This window comes from Schistosoma haematobium, chromosome 7, assembly GCF_000699445.3.
Source record: "Schistosoma haematobium chromosome 7, whole genome shotgun sequence".
NCBI classification, from domain to species: Eukaryota; Metazoa; Platyhelminthes; class Trematoda; order Strigeidida; family Schistosomatidae; genus Schistosoma; species Schistosoma haematobium.
The window spans coordinates 907,904-934,048 of NC_067202.1; the positions used below are offsets into that span (position 1 = coordinate 907,904).

General features: G+C 36.1%; 1 protein-coding gene across 2 annotated transcripts; it reads left to right on the forward strand.

The window, feature by feature from the left end:
* Positions 1–5,663: 5,663 nt before the first annotated feature.
* COPB2_1 (Coatomer subunit beta') lies at positions 5,664–26,145 on the forward strand (the record flags this gene model as incomplete). 2 transcript variants are annotated; one of them, XM_012936934.3, is made up of 11 exons in its annotated part: positions 5,741–5,980; positions 6,950–7,117; positions 9,455–9,744; positions 10,279–10,603; positions 11,495–11,728; positions 13,204–13,521; positions 17,747–17,950; positions 18,605–18,886; positions 21,004–21,216; positions 23,294–23,479; positions 25,364–26,145. In XM_012936934.3, 11 exons carry the CDS (start codon positions 5,741–5,743, stop codon positions 25,961–25,963), a joined length of 3,060 nt encoding a protein of 1,019 aa, XP_012792388.1. In that variant the 3' UTR covers positions 25,964–26,145. The 2 variants fall into 2 exon arrangements, with proteins under 2 accessions (XP_051064180.1, XP_012792388.1); XM_051217756.1 differs by lacking the exon at positions 25,364–26,145 and having other exon boundaries at positions 5,664–5,980; positions 13,204–21,216; positions 23,294–25,125.

The window sequence follows — 26,145 nt, forward strand, 5'->3', positions numbered from 1 at the left end:
TGATGTGTGCTACTGATTATGACAGATGTAAGTAGTATGTATCATCAATCTAAAGTGAAATGCCCGCATGCATGAACATTAATTAGAAGTCAAACTCCATGACATATCCTCATTTACATCAATGCATGTGGACAACTGCGGACACACATTTGACTGTAAAAATATGGAAATCTTGGATAGAGGTAGTTCTAAAACATCGGAGAATTTTTAAAAGCTTGGCACTCAGGTAAATCAGCAATCAACAAACACATTGAGATCGATTCAATTTATCAATTAACAAGCATAGGACCGAAAATCTAACCAATGGGAGATACAATCAAAACAGAGAAGTAAACAATGATTGATTGAAGGTCAACAAGAACCAGTCAACATTGAGGTTTACAGGACAAGCTGTAGCGTGGTGTCGGGTCGAAATTGACTATGAACACCGCAACCAAGAAACATGTGCCAAGTAGATCAGAAGGCGAAGGTTGAACGTAACCAAATAAATTCATAAAATCCCCGAGAAGCCAAATATCAGAAGACAGTTAATGGACCAAGTCGAGATATATTAGCTGGCGATCTCGTGGTATCGAAAGGATACCGAGATCGTACCAGGATACAAGCTTGGTTACAGAACGTAACCGAATTCGCGCGAAGTCACGATCAAAGTGTAAGAATAGGAATGGAAGCACAATATAGCTGTCATTAGCACAGTCAAACAAAAGCACATTAAAACAAACACTGGTACAGTTGGTTATAATAATAATTGTTTTTATTAAACCAGTCGTGTTCTCGTGATAAATGTGAGTCACTACAAAGCTGTGAGCCATATGTGGAGAAGTTTAAACACTTCTCCTCTGTTTGAAGTTTAGATGGACGATTAAAGCCCCACGTCCAAACCATCCAGCTCAGAGAACAAAACTCCAACAAAAATATTTCATTACATCACTGGTAACTTTCTCACATTCAATGTGCTTGATACACGACTTTGGGTCCTATTATTCAATAACAACACATTATTTAATATATCATTCTTTTCCGTAAATAACTGTTGATTCTGTTGTCAACTTCATTTCTCCCGTATTCACTTGTATTCTGTATATTGTATTATACTACTTAGTAGAAATCAGTAGCTTATGTGATTATCAATAACTTCAAAGCGTGTAGATTATAGTCTCCTTATTGAGTATTTACATGTATTCCGAATGGTTAATTGATTTTATGATTGTAACTGTACTCTCTCTGTTCTTCCCAGTTTTACTCAATGAAAAGCCGATTCTTCATAACGACTTGCAGGTTGTACTGTTCTCTGTTCAATGTGTTGACATACATTGTTGATATAAAACATCATGTTTTTACTTGGTTCATCATATATTTTATAAACTATTTCTCATATAACTGTTTAAAGGAAACACTTCTCACTGATCATACCTGGAAGGGCTACTAATATGTTAGATGCTTCATCAGTCCAGATTTGTAAAACCATGTTAAGAGAGATGTATCTTAGGATTTCTGACTCCATTATGCTGTATAGGCCTCTTATTCACCAGTAATACTCGGGTACTAGTGGAATATAACATTCACAAGGGAATATGAGATTAAGGATTATTACGTAGTGTTTGTATGAACTGGTGGTTTCTCCGTACTTGTTGTCCACCTAATTTCGAATTCTAAATACAATACGTTCGTTTGAGCTCACCTAGTTCTTCTTGGTCTAACTTACGCTATTTCAGAATTCCTGGTTCATACAATAATTCAAATACTTCTACTCATCAAACTGGCGTCACGATAGGGCCTGTAATGGAAAATTTGGGCATTCATTCAAATTTTGATGCTTTTAAGGATTATATAGAAAGGTCTGGAATCTGGATTATGACCAAGGCATATGTTGAGGATGTTATTATTGCAGCACATTTCCTTACATTCATTGAAAAAAGTCTACAGCATATTAAAAACTTCCGCATTCACAGAGAAGCTTATTTCCCTTATTTATACACCTCTCTAGGAACTACTACTAGATCATGTAAAGTGTACAAATTTATAATGTCATGAACGAGAAAATTTTCATAAAACGATTCCTCAGGACATTGTAGTGACCTACTTTTTTGAAGAGAACACGACTGGTGTAATGGAAACATTTATTATTATAATCAACCGTACCAGTGATTGCTTTACTGTAACCTTTTGTTTAAGTGTACCAAAAAACACGCTTTTCCGTTGTTTTTGACGTTGACTGTGCTCATGTAGGCACGGTAGTCTCACCTGTAAACCTTGGCACGATCTCGGTATTATTTCGATACCACGAGATTGCCTACAAATAGATCCTAACTACAATCTACAACTGTCCTTCTAATATTTATCCTACAGAGGGATCTAACCCAGTAATTGGCATGTAGTCAATCTGTAGTGGTGATCATAGTCAACTGTGACTCGACACAATTACAACATCAAGAATTCCGCTACATTATTACGCCATCCCAATCTAATGAATACTCAGGGTTATTCAGATAAGAATTCATTGAGGAGTCGCGATGCAGGTCAGGAAGATGAGCTTAAGTATGGTAAATGTTTGTTCTGTGGCAAATTACACTCAATTAATTAATGTGTATTTCGTAATGCTAGATGCTTTAAATGTAGTGAGATCGGACACATGCAGTCAGTATGTGATACTGTTTATTTCACTGCGAGTAATGCTAACCTCTGTAATTCCGATCGTACTAAGTTGAAAGTTTAAAAGGAATGGTACTCTGATCAGATTTATGATATCATTTTATCTGATATGCGTTGTTCTCATGATTTATGTATTTCTATTGAAATCATTTACAAAGATGTAGAGGTTATATCAAGTGCATCAAATCCTGGCCAGAACTCTTATGTAATTTGTTTTAATGATCCACTTATTTTTAGTGAGATCTTAATTAAATGTGAGGAAAAGTTCTAAATGAGTTAAAACCTGATTACAGTGTATAACTTTTACCGTATCGTTCCGTTGTAACGAACACTCATGGATCACGCAGTATTCATGGAAGGTACCATAGTCTACCACTTTTCCTGAAGAGGGGTTAGAAAACTAATATGTTCCTTGAGATCTGCGTCTGGACGGCAGAATCGTTGTTATGTATGAAAGGGTGTAGCCGTTGCTGTGTTCCTTCTTAATCAGAAGAGTATAAGTGTCGGTTACTCTAAGTGGAAGTGATCGTGGAGTTACACCGACGGTAATCACTCTCAATAACATCTGAAACTAAGGAACTATTGAGTCTTCTGGAAGGTTCTAAAAAAGTGCCATAACTATTGGTAACGAGTTGCAATGTTTAATGAGTTTAGACACAAAAACGTTTGTACGTAGTTTTCTGCAAGATAGTTTGCATTCCGCTTTAATAGTTGTCCTCCTAAGGTGAACCTGTGATCTACGAGTGATGCGAATACATCATCATTATATCCCTTTAATCCCTTTGTACTACACCGATTGAAAGTTTGGAACTCCGAGAGAGATGAGTGGAGTTTGTTTTTCACTTCGAGTATCTTGACGCTTGCCTTTCTTTGAACACGTTCCAATAGAGCAATATTTTTGTCAAGATAAATGAACACAGTGCATAGGCGTTTGTCGGATGAAGCCTCAGGTAAACACTGAGGAACATTTTAAATAATTCCAGAGCTAGGTTATCAGATTTTAAGAGGCCTGAAGACAAAGGCTAGTGGGGAAAGTTACACAAAGCCCCACACGGAACGATGCCTAGGCTCTTTTATGGGATTGAAAATGTGACACTACAATTTTACCAAAATTAAAAGGCGAGTAGAGTATTACTGCCATTCATCATTAGCATTCTGGGCTTGTTGGTATTGAGAAGAAAGAAACTTCTGATAGTTCCACTGTGTATTCTGTGTGAAATTCTTTGGAACATCGAAATGTCATTTGGGCAGAGCGTTCCCCTCCAGATATAAGACAATCTGCCTATAGCAGAGTCAGGAAGTCTGAAGTACTAGACAAATCGGTGGTAAACGATAATAAGAGAAGTGGCTCAAGGCCGAGCCTCGTTTCATCTTGTTTGAGATCCATTCAGATGAAGGAGAACGAACCCTAACGGCTCGTAATAGTATATATCTACAGTTCATCGAACCTCACTAATGCCGAAGGGCTCAAGTTTCAGACTGAACGTCCGATACTCAATACCATTAGATGCCTTTGAGAAGTCTGGATAGCTCAGTTGAGTAGAACAGTTGTAATTCAGTGACAGCATACAGCTATTTCAGACAGTCATTATCGAAATACGACGTCTTCCTGGGAGATAACTGTTTTGTGAGTGATAAACAAACGGTTTTTTGGCAGTTCCTTTGAAGGAATTCTTCTACAATTCTTTCCATGATCTCTGCGACCGCAGAGAGCAAGGACTTTCAGCTTACTTTTCCATTTATTTGCGGACTTGACCGTACCCATTTTCCAGTCAGGGTGTAGTTTTCTGTTGACTAAAGGAAACTTGAAGAGATCAGTAGGAAGGCAGAATAGTAGATCTGGAAATACTTTCAGGACTATGGGTTTAATTTTGTCCAGTCTTGCAGGTTTATATAGGTTTAAGCACCTTGAAATCTCTTTAATTTTGAAAGATTCTAACTCCACGATGCTTAGTTCAGAAAAGAAGATGAAGAAAACGGTTAAGAAGTCTATTAGCCTCTTTATTAGGGCTGTGTGTTGAAGCAATGGTAGGTGGATTTATAAGCGTAGCATCAGTTCCTAGCATAGCAGGCGGTGTTACAAAAAACAAAAACGCAACTGCATCTATCTAAGATACCATATTATCTGTCGATTTCGTCGATGCGACGAGGATCAGGACAAAAGATAAAGCTGCTTTATCGAGAATATTTTGGGAAATTTTGCTATCGAATGTGATATGGATCAACAGTGACGTGTTAGGAGACTTTTGAAATAAAAAGAGTTCACACAAATTCTTAATTCCGGTTTATATTCATCAAGAAATCATCTCTGATAGGATGGTCATTCTACGATTTTGTGCAATAATTTGCTATAGTATAGGTTTAAATTAGGAATTCGGTTTAAAAAACTAAGTAAATATGTGGGGATTGACTCTTCTGCTTATTTTTGACGATTTTCACGAGTATCGCAATAACGCGAAATTCATGGAAATATCTTAGGAAGTCAAGTCGAAACAAACACCTAGGGGTGATTTATAAGTAATGACCACTGGATCACATTAGCAAACATTGTCGGATGCACAGACCTAACTTTCGAACATTGTCACTCCTGAAATATTCTGTCGATCTACGAAAACGAATTCAATGGCTCTATAAAGACAAGATACTTGCACTCAAGTGATATCAAGCTGTCGCAGATAGTGTTATATTATGCCCATTAGGATTCAAACTGGAAAAGCCTTTAATAAAATTGTCTCAAGAAGTCTTACTTAATCCTAATCCTGTGGTCTTTTTATCTAAAGAAGGTAAGAAAAGTGTTCCATAGTGACGAGATTCCTCACAGTAACCCGTCATTTTACTAGTGTTACTACACATTTTAACTCGTAGCGATATAGTTTATCTTTGCATAGTTAGGTGTCAGAAGACAAACATAAATAGTCCTCTGTCTCTAGGTGCTAAGGCTGGAGTAGTAAAAGTATGTTTATTCCTCTCTAATCAGTTCTTGTTGATGTTGTTTAAACATTTCAGTTGGAGTTTTTTCTCGTAAAGCGGGTTCTTGATTTGGCTCCAACGTGTACTTTAATTTAAGGATTATTTCCGATATTGAAGAATGCCAATGAAGCTTGATATTAAAAGAAAGCTTCTATCAAGATCTGATCGAGTTAAATCCGTGGATTTACATTCAACAGAACCATGGATTTGTGCTGCACTGTATAATGGAAATGTGCATATATGGAATATCGAGGCTCAGCAGTTGATAAAAACTATCGAAGTTTGTACAAACCCTGTTCGCGCTGCGAAATTTGTTGCTCGCAAAAATTGGATAGTTACAGGCTCCGATGACATGCAGGTGGGTTTCAAATAAGTCTTTAATCATGATATCATGGTCAATAATAGCAAAACCGTTATTATTTTCTGACTGACAAGTTAGTGGGGTTAGTGTATGCAACCGAAAGCAATACAATAGCTTGGTTCATTTTTTTTCGGTTTTATGCTTTGAGTGTGCTAGTTCCTCATTCAGATTAAGGCTTATTGTTTACTTTTTCTATACAAAATGATCCGTTCCTTTCCATCATTCAGCAACCATTCTTGCCGCATAAGATAGCAAAATTATTTACGCCACAAAGTTTCGAAATTCGCAATTCAGTCAACAGGAAACGGGCCGCCTGTTTCACTTGTATTCTTATTATCCTAATAATAGTTCCATTTAATTAATTCAATTAATTAATTACCATACATAACTATATTCCTAACTTCTGAATGCTTTTTGTTTTCGACTTGTCATAATTTTAGGCGATGTGAATCGACATAGTAATGTCTAGTTCTATAGTGGATCATAAATGTTAACGATGGATTTACCAGATTCTTTTCTCTCGTTTAGTTCGTATGTTCAGGTTTTTGCTGAGAGTTCATTCTTTGACTATCATCTGCAGATAATCGTCATTTGTAGTCGGAAGTTTTAGTATTAGATTTTATTACGGTACAGATGTTTATTCATTTTCTTCTGAGTTTTGGTGTTTCAAATATTTTATCATACTTCTTGCCCATTGATTTCATGTGTTCTCTCCGGACAGGTTGTCTTATCAACATGAACACTACTACGATTACGGACTTTTTGTTTTCTCTTTGCTGTGCTGAATTTCATGACTTGAACTAGTGTACGTTTGTTCCACTTCATGTTTTGTCAATGACTGACTAATTGATAATATAAATTTTAAATGCTTTTGAATGCTTTTTGTCATTGCAAACTTCGCGCTTTGTCAGGTTTTTCATTTTAGCTGTGTCACTTATACTATTTTCTTCATACTTCTAACTACAGTTGCGAGTTTTCAATTACAATACTCTTGAAAGAATTCAACAAATAGAAGCACATTCTGATTATATACGATCCATTGCTGTGCATCCTACTCAACCATTTATCCTTACATGTTCAGATGATATGCTTATACGTTTATGGGACTGGGAAAATAACTGGACATGCGCTCAGGTATGTTTTAAATTTATCTAGCAAACATTGTGTCTTGTTAATTGATTTGTTAAACAATTTAATACAGGGTAAAATGGGTAATTGGAGATGTAATTCAGTAGACTAAATTGTTTTTCACAGATTTAAACCTACTTCACTTACGTGGGTATGAGTAGCAGGACAATATTGTTATTGTCCACCACTCCACTACTGTATTTTTCACGATTCTAATACGTGTATGATGGTTTAGAAAGTGTGGAGTAAGTAAACACAATTAGGACGATGGAAAAGACCGATTTAATAACACGATGTAAACTTCTAGTCGCTACGCAAACACTGATATCAACGCAAGACAACATAGTTCGTGAATGTGACGCAACTACTCTTAAATACTGTGGCCCTGACCCGCCCTAAGTAAGCACTCAACTATTAGGACTAAAGGAAAACAAGCCTGACCTGTGACCACAAAAGATGTTTTATGGAAGAAATACCACTCTTTATATAGATTTTCTTTTCAGAGAGTATTGAAACATCTAAGTAATCACAACTCAAGAACGGATTTCATGCTAACCGAATATACAACACAGACTATCACAAAACAAAAGGATAACATACAAAAATAATTAGTAAATTGAATTGTTTAAATATAGTCGAACGATTATTAAATTGAGTTAGTCAATAGTCTTACGCTTGGTCAATTCTTGCCAATAAATTACACTTATTGTTTGGGATTCAGAGTAGCATACTACCGTTCAGTATGAAGTTTATGGAACAAGAATTGAATTTGTAACTTAATGATTGACAACTAAGTCTCTAAACTCCTAAGTTTCAGAAACGCCCGTGATGGAAATCCATGCAGTAAAGTGAAATGTGTTATTTTGAAAGCCGACCTTTTACGATTCCTCCATCCATTATAAGATTACATAGCTGTAAATAGTGATTATCTGAGGGAAATGTTTTACTGCCGTCGCACCCTAGTGTAGTCCATAGTACGACTTTTCTGTCGAATCGTGAACTGATTGCTTTTAGTTTTGGCGTTCTCCAGCTGACCTTTATGCCCCTGTAAGACGTAAACGAACGAGCGTTCCAATCATTGTGGATTTATTGGATCATCACGATATGAGAGCCTAACCGCCACCACAAGGTAGCAGCTACTGTTGGATAGCAATGTGTGAACTTATTCTTGTCATTCAGTAGATTACATAGCTTGAGACCAACGACAGTAGGGCAGTTGTATTGTGGTGTGTGCTACTGGTATTGACAGATATAAGTAGTATGTATCGTCAATAGAAAGTGAAGTGTCCGGAGGCAGAAGGTTAAGAAGATCAAATAAAAGAGAACGAGAACAAAGAATAATTGGTGTGGTAGCGAAAGAATAGTGAAGTCTGAAATGATTGATTGACATTTGCTAAAGGAACAGTCAAGTTTGAGATAATTGATTGGCATTGTGCAGATGAAGTACTTACTGTATGGTTCTTAGATTTTACTAAGATGTTCTGTAATTTGCATTCTAATACATTCGATTGTCCTCACCTATGTTCTCATTCACTACAGTATTTGCTCGTTATATATATAAATTGTAACTGTAATATTATGCCATGGTTTCCATTCCTTAGTCTTAACTGATATAAAGCAGAATATCACGTGGTGTTCAGTTGGAAAAGGGTTTTCTACTTTAAAGCTTAATAATGTTCCTACATTTGTAAGTCTGTTCGAACTGTCCAGTAAATCTGAAAACTAGTGGAGTGAGTCATACTAGCTCATTACATTTGTCAACTAAAGTTTGATAAATAATTGCACTTACATTTCTTGTGTATTTCTCAGAAATACATGAATTTGTGAGCTGTTAGCTTGCTACCTGTTTGACGTGACTTCTATACATAGAGGGGTCTAGTATATGTTTATCAATGTGATTTGAAGGGATCGAGAGTCGTATTTCCTAGTCTCATTTGACTGGCAACAGGTATGGAGTGAAAAGATGTAGAAATTGTTGTAGTAATGTTGGTAATAGCAGGCAATACTGAAGGCAACTAAATCAACAAAAAATAAATATAACGCTTGGCAAACAGGATATGTATCTTTTCTGTTTCACTCGTACCATTTTACTACTACTATTGGGGCTGTTAACGTATTCTTGTAGTACCTAGAAAGGAAAATACATTGCTGTTGCATTACCACATAACCCAAGGTACATCTGCCTTATTTAACGAAATGTTAGAACGTTTGTTTCCTTTACAACTAGTACAATAGATGAAGCGGTTGAGGTTTGTTAAGAAGAACTATCTTGTACAAGTCAAATTTTTGAGTAATCATATTTGTGTTTCACATTGATATGTGTTTATCATTTCGTTATTTCAGGTGTTTGAGGGTCACAATCATTATGTTATGCATATAGCATTCAATCCAAAGGATAATAACACGTTTGCTAGTGCTTCTTTGGATCATACAGTCAAAGTGTGGAGCCTAGGCTCAGGTACTCCAAACTTCACTTTAGAAGGTCATGAGAGAGGAGTCAATTGTGTAGATTATTCCACATCCGGTGATAAACCTTATTTGGCTAGTGGATCAGATGATAGAACTGTGAAAATATGGGATTATCAAACAAAAGCATGTGTTCAAACTCTCGAAGGTCATGCTCAAAATATCAGGTAGTCAATTATAGATTTCCCATGCGTAACTTCATTCCTAAAAATAACTATATATATGCTTGGTAAAGAAATATCTAAGATGCTTATAAGTTCGGGCGTCTCAAGTGCACATTAACTCATCTTTTGAGGATTTCTCAGTCGAATTATTTAGCAGCGATTGTCTAATATGACATTAAATAGTACCTGTTCACCCTGTGTTTTGCATCGCATAGCATACCAGTTCACTAACTCTGTCACAATAAGTTTCAGTATGTTATCAAGACTAATAAATTTCTAGCTACTCGTCCATATTTCTGATAAATGGTTTACAGCAAAATCGATTTGCAAACTGTATTTATATATAGAGATGTTTACTATTAAATTGAACACTCAGTGTACCCTTCCTTTAGAAATTAATATATCCTATTTGACACGGTTCATACTCCGTTATTCTTTTGAATAATCTTTCTACTAAATTGTATTATTGTATTACTAGGAGTGCAGTTACGTGTTTGTTGGTGACTAGTTCCCTTTCTTCTGTATCTGTCTTTTTAGCTCTGTTTTATTCCATCCTGAATTGCCAATAATTCTTACCGGATCTGAAGATGGCACTGTACGATTTTGGCACGCTAACACTTATCGTTTAGAGTCAACATTAAATTATGGCTTAGAACGTGTCTGGACTATGACGTGTCAACGTGGTAAACAAATAGTTGGTATTGGTTATGATGAAGGTACTGTTGCTATATCTTTGGGTCGAGATGAACCTGCCATGTCTATGGATGCATCTGGAAAATTGGTTTGTGCTAGACATTCAGAGCTAGTTCAAGCTAATTTACGATCATTGAACTTCAGTGGGGATGGAAGTGAAATGATTCAGGTAGATAAATAGATTTTTATGGGGAAAATTGTTCTCTTAATATGAAGGAACTGAAAAACTGCCTTTGTAATTGTATATGTAGATATTAGTCTGTATACATTGGGGATGCTATAAACTTGGAATTGTTGTGTACAAACAAGCTACACCACTTATAGGTCGTAACATCATCTTTAACTATTTCAAATAATGATTCATATAGTTGTGCGAACAAATGACAGTTAACCTAATTTTATTACAGTGAGATATGTATTTCTTGTTATAACCGAACGCGTATTGAATACATTGAACACTTTTGGAATTATTTTGATGGACTATTATTATTTATACTATATGATTATTAAATAATTGGATTGTTGTATTTCTGATACGTGCTCGAGATAAAGGTATCGAGTGCCTAATACATTGATAGTAGAAGCTTGCCTGGCGTATCCTCTTGTCCAAACTCAAGATGAGTCAGAACAAAGTACACACGTCGGGGAATCAATGAGAGCTAAGATTATCTTGGCCTCATCTCGAGGTTTATTTATTTAAACATATAAACATAAGTACAAACAGGCACCAAATAGATATGCGCCACACAAATCATTCAATTTGTTTGAGGACTAGGATACTGCCCGGCTGTCCAAACCGAAGCAGGTGGTTTCTTTTAGGGAGCTACACCCCCTCGAGGTTAATTTTGTCACTTGAGTTGTATCATTCATCAAAGCTTAGGATACTAGTTTATGAATGAAATAGTACACTCAGAATAGAGGAATTGTAACTAGGACTCTGATTAATGAATCTTCTTTTACTATCAATGAACATCTCATGCACAGCATTTATGATGGAAATTCTCAATATATTTTGAATTATTATTATATTACTTCGCATTGAATTTATTTTCAATTCCAGGATGGTGAACGTCTTCCAGTTACTTTCAAAGATATGGGTACATGTGAAATATATCCACAAATTATTGAACATAACGCTAACGGACGTTATGTGGTTGTTTACGGTGATGGAGAGTACATAGTTTACACTGCTATGGCATTAAGAAATAAAACATTTGGTCAAGGATTAGAATTTGTATGGTGTCAATCCGATGCTGGAGTTTATGCTGTTCGTGAGAGTAATGCTGTTGTTAAGGTATATTATAATTGTTTTATTGTTAAATATATCAATAATTTGTTTTTAAAATGTAGTCCTTCATTTTAATGTAAACCTTTTTCTCAATCTGAAAAAGTCAGTCAACTACAACATAGAACCGGGCACATATATGCATCGGTCCAAGTTGCCACACCTCATTAGCACAACAACATGAACACCGGATTCATAAAAGCAGTTAACTCAATGGTGTAATATGTAAAGGAAATAATGCATATAAGGATATAGTACAGGAAGAAAGAGTTAGTTTGTAGAAAGAAGGATATAAAATAATTTTAGTTTAAGGGAAGACAGTGAGTGTATACATGTATGCCATCGTGATCGATTCTGAGCCATGTCACCAAGAGTCTCCAACCATTGGTTACGATAGTCACGCGGACCCCAACCAAGTAGTCTGCATCTACCAACATGGCTCAGACTAGAAGTTAGTGACTTTAAGCACTGATGCCATGTTTTGGTTTGTCCGCCCCTAATTTTCTTCCAACCATCACCAACATTAGACAGCATTGCACGTCGTGGTAATCGGTGTTCGGGCATACGTAACACGTGGCCCAACCATCTCAGTCGATGAAGATTCACAACCTCATCAACTGATTTACCATCATTCCCTAATACCCTGCATCTAACCTGACAATTACTTACCCGGTGATCCCAGCAGATGCGAGCAATATTTCTAAGACATCTGTGATCAAATACTAGTAGCTTACGAGTGTCTTCTACTCCTAATGGCCATGTTTCGCAGCCGTAGAGTAGGACAGAACGAACTGCCGCGCAGTTTGCTCGTCCCTTAATTGATAGACGGATATCTCGCCTTCGCCATAGGTGACGTAAATTGGTAAATTCTTGGATTAACACAGCATTGTAGATTGAATTTGTATAAGTCCAAAATTAATTGAAGCCGAATACGTAGCATTGCCTGGCGAACAGTCTAAACGAGATCTAAGATTGAAGGGAATTTATGATTACTATGTGCTCATTAGTGACTAGCTTCCTGAGGGAATTCTCGAAGTTCTAGTGAGAAGCCGTGACCAGTGGAGCTAATCTTTTGCAATGAGAGACGAGTATCTACCTCAGTACAATGGAAGATGGTCGTTCAATTTTGTGGATTGGTCGAGGTTAGACATTAAAATCATTGGATGCCGACCGGCTCAGTGGTTTAGAGGTTAAGCGTTCGCGCGTGAAACTGAAGGCTATGGGTTGAAATCCCACGAGCGGAATCGTGGATGCCCACTGCTGAGGAGTCCCACAATAGGATAAAACGGCCGTCCAATGCTTTGAGGTTTTCAATGATGGTGTAACATCAATCGGTTCATGATCTCAATCAATAACTTAATAATTTTCACAACCCTATACTGATTAAAGAAATATTGTATTATATTATTATGAATCATATTTCCGAATTCAATATCATCATCATCTTCTTGACTGAAGTGTGTAATATTATCTTTTCTACTAAGGTTTACAAACAAATGAAAGAGGTTCGTACATTTAAATTAGATTATGGTGCGGAACAAATATTTGGTGGACATTTATTAGGTGTACGTTCATTAACTGGTTTAACATTTTATGATTGGTTAACTGGTCGAATTATTCGACGGATTGATAATAATCCAAAAGGTGTTTATTGGAATGAATCTGGTCAATTAGTAGCATTATGTACAAATGATACATTTTACATATTACGTTATTCAGCTGATGCTGTACCAGATTCTAATTTGCCAACAATCAATAATAATAACCATGAAGATATAGATGGATATGAAAAAGCTTTTCAAGTAAGTGAAATCTATTTGATTTGTGAATATAAAGATTGTAAAATTACGTTTATGCTTTAACCCTCCCCCATTGTTAAACTCTATTAGGATCAAATCGGTAATGACGTAGACAAACGAAGAGATAACATGTGTAGACAAGGCAAATTTGCCTATTCAAGATATTTCTCATTACAAACGTTAATACAACGCAAAATAGTTAAAGCATAGTACGATAAGGAGACAGACATTGGAAACAGGTGTAAGGTGATGGTTGAATATAGTCCACAGGGGACTCTATTCGACATAGATTTCGGGCTATTTGGATTCAGTCACTCAACTTCACAATCAGAGACGTTACGATGGAGCTGTCCGAGCCCTGACTGAACTCTTGTAGGACTGAGATGTATTTACAATCGATGGATCACTGGGTAGTGACCAATATCATGTATATCAGGTCCTTCTTAGCACACGTCGAATTCTGTCGACCAAGTTGCAATATAGTCACTAGTCTATGTGACTCGACATCGTGTACTCTATGTTAAGACGTAAGATGGTGTTTGAATACAGACATACGCACACGAGCACACACGAGACATATTGTTGTTGAATTATAAGGACATAAATATAGGGCGTATACATACTGAAGATCACAATTCTCTATGAAGTGAGTAAGATTATTAAGAAGGTAAAAATGACTTGGCAGTCACAGGCTGTCTGAGTTCTTAAAGTCTGTCCAAAGGTTCGGATAATTCGTGTTGGTGTGTAATAACAGAGAAACTACTATACTTCCACCTGTCGGATTCAATCAAGCTATGCTCACTTACTTATCAAAGATCAGTTATCCTGTTCAATAGTTTGCTCTGTATTAATTTACAACTGTGAAATATGGTCTTTTGAGGTTGAATATACGCACTTAGCTTGCTCATGTTTAACTATAGATGTCTTCAACGTGTTGCCAGAAAAAGTATGGTAGAATCACCAAGTGAATCACTCCTAGATTAAGCGTAAGTCGATTGATGAAATTATGAGCCTACATTAGTCGGAGTGTTGACCAATTTGTTATCTATGTATCCAATGACCATCCACCCCGACCTGCTATACTAGCTAGGATAAGAATAGAAGTGTGCGGCTCCATTCATCATTTGTTGTAAAGAGTCGAGAATTTCACTTATTTGATTAGCTATGTGAGTGCCATTGATGTGATATATCAATCTGAACTAATCTGTATGTATTAAAAGTCAACGTGGTTCATGTTGAACTAGACTCTCTTTGGCACTATCAAAACGTCAATCTGTTTCAGTTTTATTCTAAGCTGATAGCTTCTTTCTTTATAACTTTATGACGTCATTGTTGTCTCTGAATAATCTCTCTAATTTGTTTTCGACATGATGTAAGCAGTAATAAGGTACAACAGCAACAACAACAACAACCTGTGCTTTGGCAATTGCTCATGTGGTGATAAATATATAATCATTCTAATCTTAAAGTATCGATTTCATTGAATTGAACACATTCTACACGTGTCATCACGACTTCTATCCCATACATCATTTAATGATGTTAGCACTCAATAGAAAACCCAGATGCGAAGGATCAAGGATGCTTTTTCTGCATGAATATTCATTACTATTGTGTGAATTACTATATATAACTAAACTTAACGGTTTGAAAAAGTGTTAACCATAGTGTTAAGTAGAAGCCAATGATAACCCTATTGTCTTCTGCTTCTAAATACTACACTACTCATTAGTAGTAAGATGTACATTTCTAATAAAAAAACCTTGCTTAGTTATATTCTTACTAGGATAGTATTATTTAATACTTTCTTTTATTGAAAAGAAGTGTTTCTTCACTGGATTTGTGTTTTTCAAGATGTTTGAATATAAATTTCATATATATATATATGAAATAAAATTCACCCCGTTTCACAAGCCTATGGCTATGTAGACTCAGTAGTTGAGTGGATAACGCGATAGTGTTCGAAAATAAAGGTAATGAGTTCAACTCCTGGAGTGAGCATCAACTCTGTGATGCAAGTACATGCAACTGATGAGCTCAAAATAGAATGAAACGCACATTCTGGATTCCGCTGCAAATCACCATTCATCTCTGCTTATAATAGTATGGTTTGAATTTGGTGAAAATATGAAAATGAGCAAATTAAGACCGTAAACGTTATATGTCTCCAAGTATGCGTTTATCCTGCTTGTCATTTTTATTCATCTATAGTGGTTTTATAAAAAGCGATTAAATCAAGAGTTGTCTACGAAATTGAGAGGACGAAAAGCGAATGTCCGGCGCTTTAACCGGGTTGGTGGATATAGAGGATTCACCTAGGGGAGTTGGAATACCCTGATTGCAAACCAATGGTGTACATGGGCTTCAGTATCCTGAAGGGACAAATGGCATATGAACCTATTGTTGGTCACCGACTACCATGGGACTACATCTCCTTACGATGCTCCACTGCCTTGTGGATCAGACCTTTAGGTCGAAGGCTCCGGGTTGGCTCCCTAAGAAAACCACCTGCTTCGGTTTGGGCACCCGGGCAGTATCACAGTCCTCACACATATCAAATGAGATCTGTATGGCACATATGCATTTGGTGCCTCCTTGTACCAACATCTGTGTGTTAAAATACATAAATAAATAAATAACAACGCATCAGACTGTTGGTCACTAGACTCAGGAACGAACAAGTAACCTCAAGACCACAGCACGTATATAAGAAAAGAGTAGTGTTTATCAAACATAGCTGGTTAGTTTTAATAATGAAAGAATCATTAAGCAATCACAATTAATGTTCAGGGGTTAGGATTTAGGACTGGGACTAAAATTAGACTAATCAGAAAATCTAATCCCGTTCCTAAATCAAAACCCTGAATCTTTATCCTAATTCTAACTGTAATCATGTGCTTTACGTCTTAATTTGAACTTTAACTCTGAACCTCAAAAGAATTGCTTTCTAATCTTAAATTCTAACCGTAAACACCAAATCTTAACCATAAATTTCAGACCTTAATCCTAATCATATGACTTATGTCCAAATCCTAACACTATAAATTCTTTGTATTAACTAAGTGGGATTTTAAAAAAATTGTCAACATTAGCATAAGAGTCACTCAAACTTCCCTATAGTTCCATCAATATTTCTAGTGTTACAGATTTTGAATTCATGCTGGCTACAAGTGGTCTGAATTGAACGGTTAATATAACCTTCAAACGAAATCACTACTATAGTAAACGAGAATACAAATGGGGACATTCGAATGTATTTGAATACAAAATTATAGAATATCTTAGTAAAATCCTAGAACCATACAGTAAATACTTCATTCTGCAAAATGTTTATCGTCTCTGACTTGATTGTTCCTTCATTTCTACACCAATCATTCTTTGTTCTTATTCTCTTTTCTTTGATCTTCTTAACCTTCTACCTCCAGGCATTTCACTTTCAATCGATGACACATACTACTTATATCTGTCAACATCAGTAGCCCACACTATACTACTTATTTTTCGATTTTATTTCAGATTAGTTAAATGTGTATATAAAATGTTATACGAAATAATCATAGTTTAATGTTCATTCATGTTTTGTCAGTACATATTTATTCAGTTCTATCAGATGACATTGAACGCTTTAATGTTTTTTTTTCGGTCTTCTAATCATCTGATATAACGTGTATTAGATTGAATTTGTTTTTATTTTATTTCAACACATAAATATTGGTACAAGAGCGCACCAAATATATATGCGTCACACCATATTTGTGTGTGTGTGGGCTGTGATACTGCCCGGGTGCCCAGACTGAAGCAGGTGGTTTTCTTAGGGGGCCACACTCCGAGCCTTTGACCTAAAGGTCTGATCCACAAGGCAGTGTAGCATCGTGAGGAGATGCAGTCCCATGGTAGTCGGTGACCAACAATTGGTTCATATGCCATTTGTTCCCGCAGGATACTGGAGCCCATGTGCACCATTGGTTTGGAATCCGGTTAAAGCGCCGGACATTCGCTTTTCGTCCTCTCATTTTCGTGAACAACACCCCCTCCACGAGAAGGCAGTAAGTAGAACTTCCCTGGCAGAGGCTGTATACGCGTGGCCATGTGAGAGCATTTCGAGAGGGAGGGTGGGCCCACCACACTCTCGGCCATACCAGGGCATTTGGGGGCTAAATAAACCCGCAATTACATTGAGTTTGTTTCTGTTGTATTTCTACCTTATTATTATTATTTTCTCTGATAGCTTGTACCGAATGGTGAAGTCAATAGTCAAGTACTTAATGGTCGTTGGTTTGGTGATGCATTTATATTTACAACACAAGGGAATCGTTTATGTTATTTTGTTGGTGGTGAAGTATTCACATTAGCTTTATTGGATCGTCCAATGTATTTATTAGGTTATTTAGCAAAAGAAAATCGTTTAATTCTAGGTGATAGAGATTTACAGGTATGTGTTTTTGCTATGCTATGTGCTTACCCCAGTTTCAGAATGTAAGCTAACATTTGAATTAAAATAACTTTGTAAATAATTTCTGAATCGATATAGCTCATTGAATAAGATTCCTGTTACTTCAATGGTTTTGACGGTGTTTCATTCTTGGATCTAGTTATTTTATCCATGAAACTTTCTGATCATGTTCCCTAGGCAACATTACCACAAGTATACATTTCAAGATGAAGTTAGATATTAGAAGTAGGGAAGCTTGGATGCAGCTAAATGATTTGGATTTCACAGATGACCTACCCACTTCTATCCCATATGTAGTAACAAATCTAAATGAAGATAGTCAGTGTAGCATCAACTTTTGTACAGCAGACCTCAACATACACAAGGGAAAAGACAAAATCCTCAAGTACAATACGGAGAACACCAACCCAATCATGTTTAATGGAAAAGCTCTGGAGGATGTGGAAATTCATATTCTCAAAAATGATTCATTTACTAAGTGATTTCTAGGAATTTAGCATCCAGAACAGAGATATTGAGTAATAGCTAACTATGAAGTTAATTTACATTTATAATCTTTAAAAAAATATGAACTAATTTCTAATTTACCCCTCTTTCTCCTCGCTTCATATCCTCTCTGGCGATCAATCATAGATTGTTAGTTATACTCTATTACTCAGTGTATTAGAATATGAAACAGCGGTATTACGTGGAGATTTTACAACTGCTGATGCTATTCTACCAAATATATCAAAAGATCAATATACAAAAATTGCTCAATTCTTAGAGAAACAAGGTTATCGAAAACAAGCTATGCGTGTCACTACAGATATGGATCATAAATTTGAATTAGCTTTACAATTAGGAGATTTTGAATTATGCCAACAAATTGCCATGGATGGTGATGCTAAAACAAATGAAGCTAAATGGAAACAAGTAAGTTAGTTAGTTTATTAAGTAGTGTGTCATTTATATACACCTAAACGATGTATATCATTATGTCTTGCCGAAGTTGATTTTCAACGGAATTATTTATTCAACCGATGTAATAGGATTTTCCACATTGATAGTTTGTGAGACTATTTTTGGTAAACAGGAGTTGTAGAAACTGTTTAATGTTTTATTTCAGATTATGAGTTTAGTTTAGTCAGATAACCATTGGAAACCAAGGAGTAGTGAACAACTATTTCGCATGAATATATGGGACTCTTCAGTAGTAGCGCTCACTCATCAACTGACTAGGAATTTCTCTAATACCTATGAAAATGCTGGTTCTAAATTTTGACTTGAAACTGTACTCTATACAAAATACAACAGTAGTTACATTCCTGTGGGAGAGTGATGTTTGTCAGCGTAACAAGTCTAATTCCCTACTTTGACTACCATCAATTTTTGCTTATTCAATTCTCCGGAAACTTATTTATCACATAAAGTAAACTAATAAGATTTAGTTTCTTGTGAAGTGGAATGATTTCTTGCCTAAATTTAAAACAATCAACTCATTGATAACTATTTGTGTAGTGTTTATTTCAGAAAGTAGTGAGACTATAATTTGTGAACGACCTTTGAACGATGCTAAAGTGACTCGCCCATTTGCTGTTTATTTATTTAAACACATAAACATTGGTAATAAGCAGGCACCAATTATGTACCATACTTCTTCATTCTATTTGTATGAGGGCTGTGATACTACCCGGTCGCCCAAACCGAAGCACATGGTTTTCTGAGGGGGCACATCCCAAGCCTTTGACTTAGAGGTCTAATACACAAGGCAGTAGCCGTTAACCATCAATAGGTTGACACTCCATTTGTTCCCTCAGAATCCTGTAGCTCATGTGCACCATTGGTTTGGAATCAGGATATCCCAACTCCCCTAGGTGGACCCTCTATGTCCACCAGTCCGGTTAAAACACCGGGTACTCATTTTTCGTCCTCCCAATTTCGTCAATAATACCCCCACGAGAAGTCAGTGGATAAGACTTCCCTGAAATTGGCTGCATACACGTGGCCATGTAAAAGCATTTGAAGGGAGAGGGCGGACTTTCCTCACCCTCTACCGTACCAGGGTATTTGGGGCAGTTACAAATTAGTATGAGGAATATAAGATTAGGATTTAAAATGAAAAATTTAGGATAAGGAATTAGAGTTAGGGTTTCCATTATGAATTGACATCAGCTATAATGCCAAAATGCTACTTAACTATATGAATAAATAGATTCCGCGCCAACATCCAAAACTTGCTATCTTAAATCTTATTGGTTCATCTATAAATTATAGTTTCACCGTAGTAGTTTGCATTATCTGTTTATTGATACTCATCACTTAAATTTAATCAGTATTTAATTATCTGGACTCAATAGTTCAGTGGATAATGCACTAGGGATTTGAGGGGAAAAGTACTGTGTCCCAAATGTTACTATCAACACCGAGATACAGGCACATCGAACTACTGAGTATGCGTGTCCTGGATTCCATTTCTAGTTACAATCCATCTTGTTTATAAAATTCTTGTGAGAAAATGGTTGTGTTGAGGCAATTGTTTCAGGTTGTACACATGCAAACTAAAACTGATTAAAATCTAATTATGAATATAAACAAAATTGTTATTCAAACCTTCACAAATAATATTTTCAAATGATATGGAACGATACACCATAAACACTCATGATGAAACTCGATGAGAGAACTAAAAGTTCCATCAAATTTCTGCTACCATCAAACTAACAAAGAGGCCTATCGCTCTGCGAACCTCGAATGATTTTATTGAAATCTTCATATTATTATGGTTGATTGTTTGTAGTTAAACGTTAATCTCAACGTTTCAATACTATTTTTAGCAAGGAAAGTATTCGAGCCATTCATTCTAAATAGATTGTGACCCTATTCGAGACTCATCACCTGGATGTACTTGGATCCCAACATTAGCTTCCACACCGAGATCCTACATTCTTGTTAAAATTAGCTATTACATGCTTTAATAATAATAATAAATTGCCTTACATTCTTAATTAACAAACAAACCCCTCCTGCTTTACATTCATAAATGTATTCAGTTAGCTGAAGCTGCTTGTAAGGCTTGTAAATTTAAATATGCTGAAGAATATTTATCACGTACAGACGATTATGCTAGTCTAATGCTATTGGCGACAAGTTCAGGAAATCGTAAACTACTTGAATGGATTGGCAAAGAAGCAGCTACGAAAGGAAATGATAATATTGCTTTTCTAGCACGTTTTATTGTCACTGATTTGGAAGGTTGTCTTGAAGTAAGTATATTATTATTATTATTTTGCATTGTACTCATTTTTATTTATGGTTTTCTGCTTTTTTTTGTGTGTGTGTGTACGCGTGTGGGTAGGGGCAGTTTTTTACACTTTTAAAACCTTCCCACACCCTACCGTAGTTACTGCCCTGACTTTGATGATCGAACTTCCATATCGTGATAATCTAATCAAGGTTTATCGACTTGAACTTGGTGACTTGATTGATGCGACATAGAACTTTGTAAAGTATCATCATAAAAATATTCATCAACAGAGGTGGTTGAAACACCACCAGCACCTATCTCGACAGATAATGTTGGTTGGTGTTTTAAGTAGGCCGGGAGAAAGTTAGGTGCGGTCAAACCAGTTCATAAAGACACTGACTATTGGACTGAGCTAAGTAGGTAGATGTCGACTACCTGGTTGGGTTCCGTGTGATTATCGTAACCAGTGGTTAGAGACTTTGAATGACATGGCTCAAAATCGTTTGTAATAGCGCAGGTGCATCCATTCCTTGTCTTTTCTTAGTTTCTAAATTCCCCATAAACTTTATAGTATTTCAATAATTTATGTTTATATATATCTTAGATGCCTAATGTTTTCTATAACTTTTCTTGATTGTATTACTAACTCTACTTCTCTTGGGTTTGGCCTGACTATCCCATCTTGCTGTATTAATGAGCCATTGCAATTGGAACCGGTGTATACATAAGCTAAGTTCTGTGTTGTGTTTAACTAGCTAAGAATAGATTATATTTTAGCTTGCTCATTGTCGATCAAAAGTTTATGATATGATATAGGTTGTTGCGATATGAATCTGTTATTATATAACACTACAGGGTATCCTCAATGTAAGTGTATTCGAGCTCAAGTGAATGTGTAGTTCAGATTTTCTATGAAGCTCATACTCCATATGATTAATTTGAATGCATGTTTTTTAATTGTGTCTCTCCTTCAACCACACAAATAATTCTATCTATTCCATATGATTACACCAATAAATTCATTATCATCCTATAAGAGTAATTGACTAATGGTATAGGTTACTTAACTTCGAAACAATAAGGTTACAGGCTTATATCTTACTTCTCCTACTTCAATGCAACTACTTACTTACTTACTTACTCCTGTTGCTCCTCGTGAAAGAGCATAGGCCGCCCACCAGCATTCTCCATCGAATGCTGTCCTGGACAATCTTTTCTAGTCGCTATCCAACCCTTTGGTTTGTGCTTCCGATTCCCAACGCAATGTGTGACTTGGTCTTCCGCTTCTCATTTCGCCTTCAGGATTCCAAGTTGCCTCGTGATGCAATGTGATGGATTAGACAGTGTGTGTCCCACCCACTTCCGGAGTCTTTCCCTAATTTCCTCTTTAATTGGAAGCTGGTTTGTTCTCTCACACAGTAGTTTGTTGTCGATGTTATTCGTCCAGCGAATATGAAGTAGCTGGCGTAGATAACTGTTTATAAATGCCTGTATCTTTTTCATAATGGTTTTAGTAGTCCCTCAAGTTCCGACTCACTACAACAGAACTGTTTTGATGTTCGCATTGAAAATGTTGACTTTGATATTTGTTGACAGTTGTTTCGAGTTCCGTATGTACATCAACTACCCTTACTTTGCCAATTGTTGCCTTTACGTCTGCATCGGATTCTTCTTATTCATCGATGGTGCTCTCCAGGCACGTGAACGTTTTTACATCTTCCAGAGCTTTTCCATTAAATGCGATTAGGTTGGTGTTCTCTGTGTTATATTTGAGGATCTTTCCTTTCCCCTAGTGTATGTTAAAGTATGCTGTGGAAAAAGCTGATGCTACACTGACTATCTTCACCTAGATTTTTTGTTACTACATATGGGATAGAAGTGGTAGGTCATTTGCAATTTCCAAATCATTTGGTTGCAATGCACCTAGTTGGACAGTTTCTCTCTATCCTTCATATATTAAAAATGTGAGCAAAAGTCCCTTGCATAACACCCCCTCTCCTTAATGAATATGTATTACACTAATTATTTGTTAATTTATCCCAATTATTTAACTAATTTTGTGTTTTTTTTTTACTTTTTATCATATTTTTGTTTAGTTGTTAACAAATGCTAAACGATTCCCTGAAGCTGCATTTTTTTCTCGTACATATTTACCAAGTTATATGCCTGAAATAGTTGAACAATGGCGTAATTGGTTAGATAAATCAAATAAAGCCAGTGCAAAAATTGCTAATTCTTTAGCTAATCCAAAAGATTATCCAAATTTATTTCCAGATCTTGAGGTATGTTTACATTCAATCACCTATATACATATATGTGTGTGTTCGTACAGAAAACACCTTTGATAAGGATACTTTCTCATTTCCTCCCCCCCATTTTTATTATAGACCTATTCACTATCTTACAGTGTATACTTGAAAACAGGAATCCTTGTAATTTCTATGATACGAAGTGAAAATACAAACATTGGTACAGATGATGAGTTATTGACTTTAACTCTCTCCCTCTCAAATGATCCTAGAACAAGGTCCTCACATAGCAACCTGTTCAAAATCAGATCATCATTAAACCAATTATGCTCATATGACTGATTTTACAAACACGAATGTCATAGGATCATTAGTTATTAAGTTTATTGATGAACAGTTCACTAAATACAATAAATAACATTAACGATTACCTTCAATTTACCTGTTGTCCCCATTAAGCTTGCTATTGCTGATCAAGCCCCCGAATGTCCTGGTAAAGTCGAGGGTGGGGAGAACCAACTCTCCCTCTCAAATGACCACGTGTATACAGCCACTGACAGGGACGTCCTATTCACTGCATTCTCAAGGAGGGGTGTTGTTTACGAAATTGAGAGGAAGAAAAGCAGATGGATACAGAGTATCTATCTAGGAGAGTTGGAGAACCCTGATTCCAAACCAATGGTGTGCATATGGGCTCCAGGATCCTAAGCGAACAAATGACGTATGAACCTATTGTTGGTCACCGACTACCATGAGACTGCATCTGATGATGTTACTTCACTGTCTTATGGATTAGACCTCTAGGTTGAATGCTCGGGGTGTGGTCCCATAAGAAAAGCACCTGGTTCAGTCTGGGCACCCATGCAGTGTCCCAGCCTACATACAACTAAATAAATGCATGAAAACCGTCTGTCCAATTAGGATGCCAAAAACCTCAAAAGGCCAGTTTACTTTTTATATTCATTACTTAAAATCTCATACATCAATTACAAAACTACAATGCACCATAAATAGACAATCACAATCTGTGTATAATTAGGGCATTTACGACAGACAAATTAATAATACAGGTACATAATTGACTGATTACAATTTATCTATGGTAAAATATGCATCAACAGTTAGTGTGTCAAATGAAAGCTTATATTAAAGGCCATACAGGAATACTAAAAGCCAATCACTGAATAGAGTAGATCAAATGTGGCTAGCAGTAAAATCCAGGGCACGCGTTTCGTCCTATATGCTGGATGTACTGGCATCCCAGTGTTGGTGTTCACTCCGGGATTCACATCTAGTACCTCCTCACAGTTCCACCTTTCCATTTATTCACCTCTGACTAACACTTACAGTTTTCATATTTTGTATTTTTCAAGCAATTATGTGTTAATTTGTAATTCATTTGCATTTATCATTTAAATCTTACCATTGTTGATGTTAAAGACTGCAATTGATCAGTGTCTTTTCGATATGTATTCATGATGTTCAGATTGCCATTAAAGTCATAAGGATATTGAGTAGAATTTGGGTTGTAGCTATTAGTAGAATCCAGGATGCCCGTTTCATTCTGTTTCGGACTCGTGAGCTCTAGTATTTGAAGTAATAGTCGCTGGGTTCAAGTTTAAGTTTAAACATCATCAACACTGGGATGTATGTTGTACATCCTACCGACCAGTCCCAAATGAGATGAAATACGCTTCCTGGATTCCACTACAAGCTAATATGTAGTGTTGATTATTCCAGAGTTTTAATTGTTTATATTTGTAAACAATATATCTTATCTTAACCCGATGATCTTAACAGATTGTCTTTGTTCATTGAATGTTACATTACACACACAAAAAAATGTTGCGAAAACATTCATTTCAAAGAATTGTTAGATTCAGATTATTAGTTTCGATTGTTATTGACTTCTTTTAGGAGGCTTTATCCACAGAAAAATGGTTAAAAGCTGATAGAAAAGCACGTTTAAATTTACCCGCTTCAGCTTATCCAACTCAACAGTTACCAGGTGATCGTAATCTTCACGCTGAAATGCAAAATAAACCTATCCCCATGGAACCATCATCATTTGATGATAAATTACCGTTTCATGCTAATTTAATTTCAACAACTACCATAAATAATAACAATTATATACCGACTATTGAAGAACAACAACAACAGGAAACTATTTCACCGTCTGTTGTTATCGCTCCAACAACACTACAATCGAATAGTAACAATCGAAATGATTCTGGAGATAGTGAATTAGACTCGGTCAAGTTGATCGGAGATGAGGAAGAAGACGAAGAAGAGGAAGCAGATGAAGGAGAGTTGGACGATGATGTTGACGATGACGACGACAACGAGGAGGAGGAAGAGGAAGAGAATAACAATAATGATCAAGTGGATGTTGAAGCAGAACATGTTGAATCTTGGTACGATGATGATGATGATGATGATGATAGTGATGATAATATCGTCGACGAGAAACGTAGTAGTGAAGTGAAAACCACATTGTCTGGAATAGGGAAATAGTTTAAATATAAATATTTTCTACTTTAATATTGTGATCACTGTTATTTACTCCGAATTGATTTACTTTCTGTCTATTATTGACTTTTTGTTAGTCTATTGTTCTTTTATTGGTTTTATGTATGTTTATTTGTATACTGGGCTTGTTCACCAGTTTCTGGTTGTTTGTGAAGTGGTTATGCAGT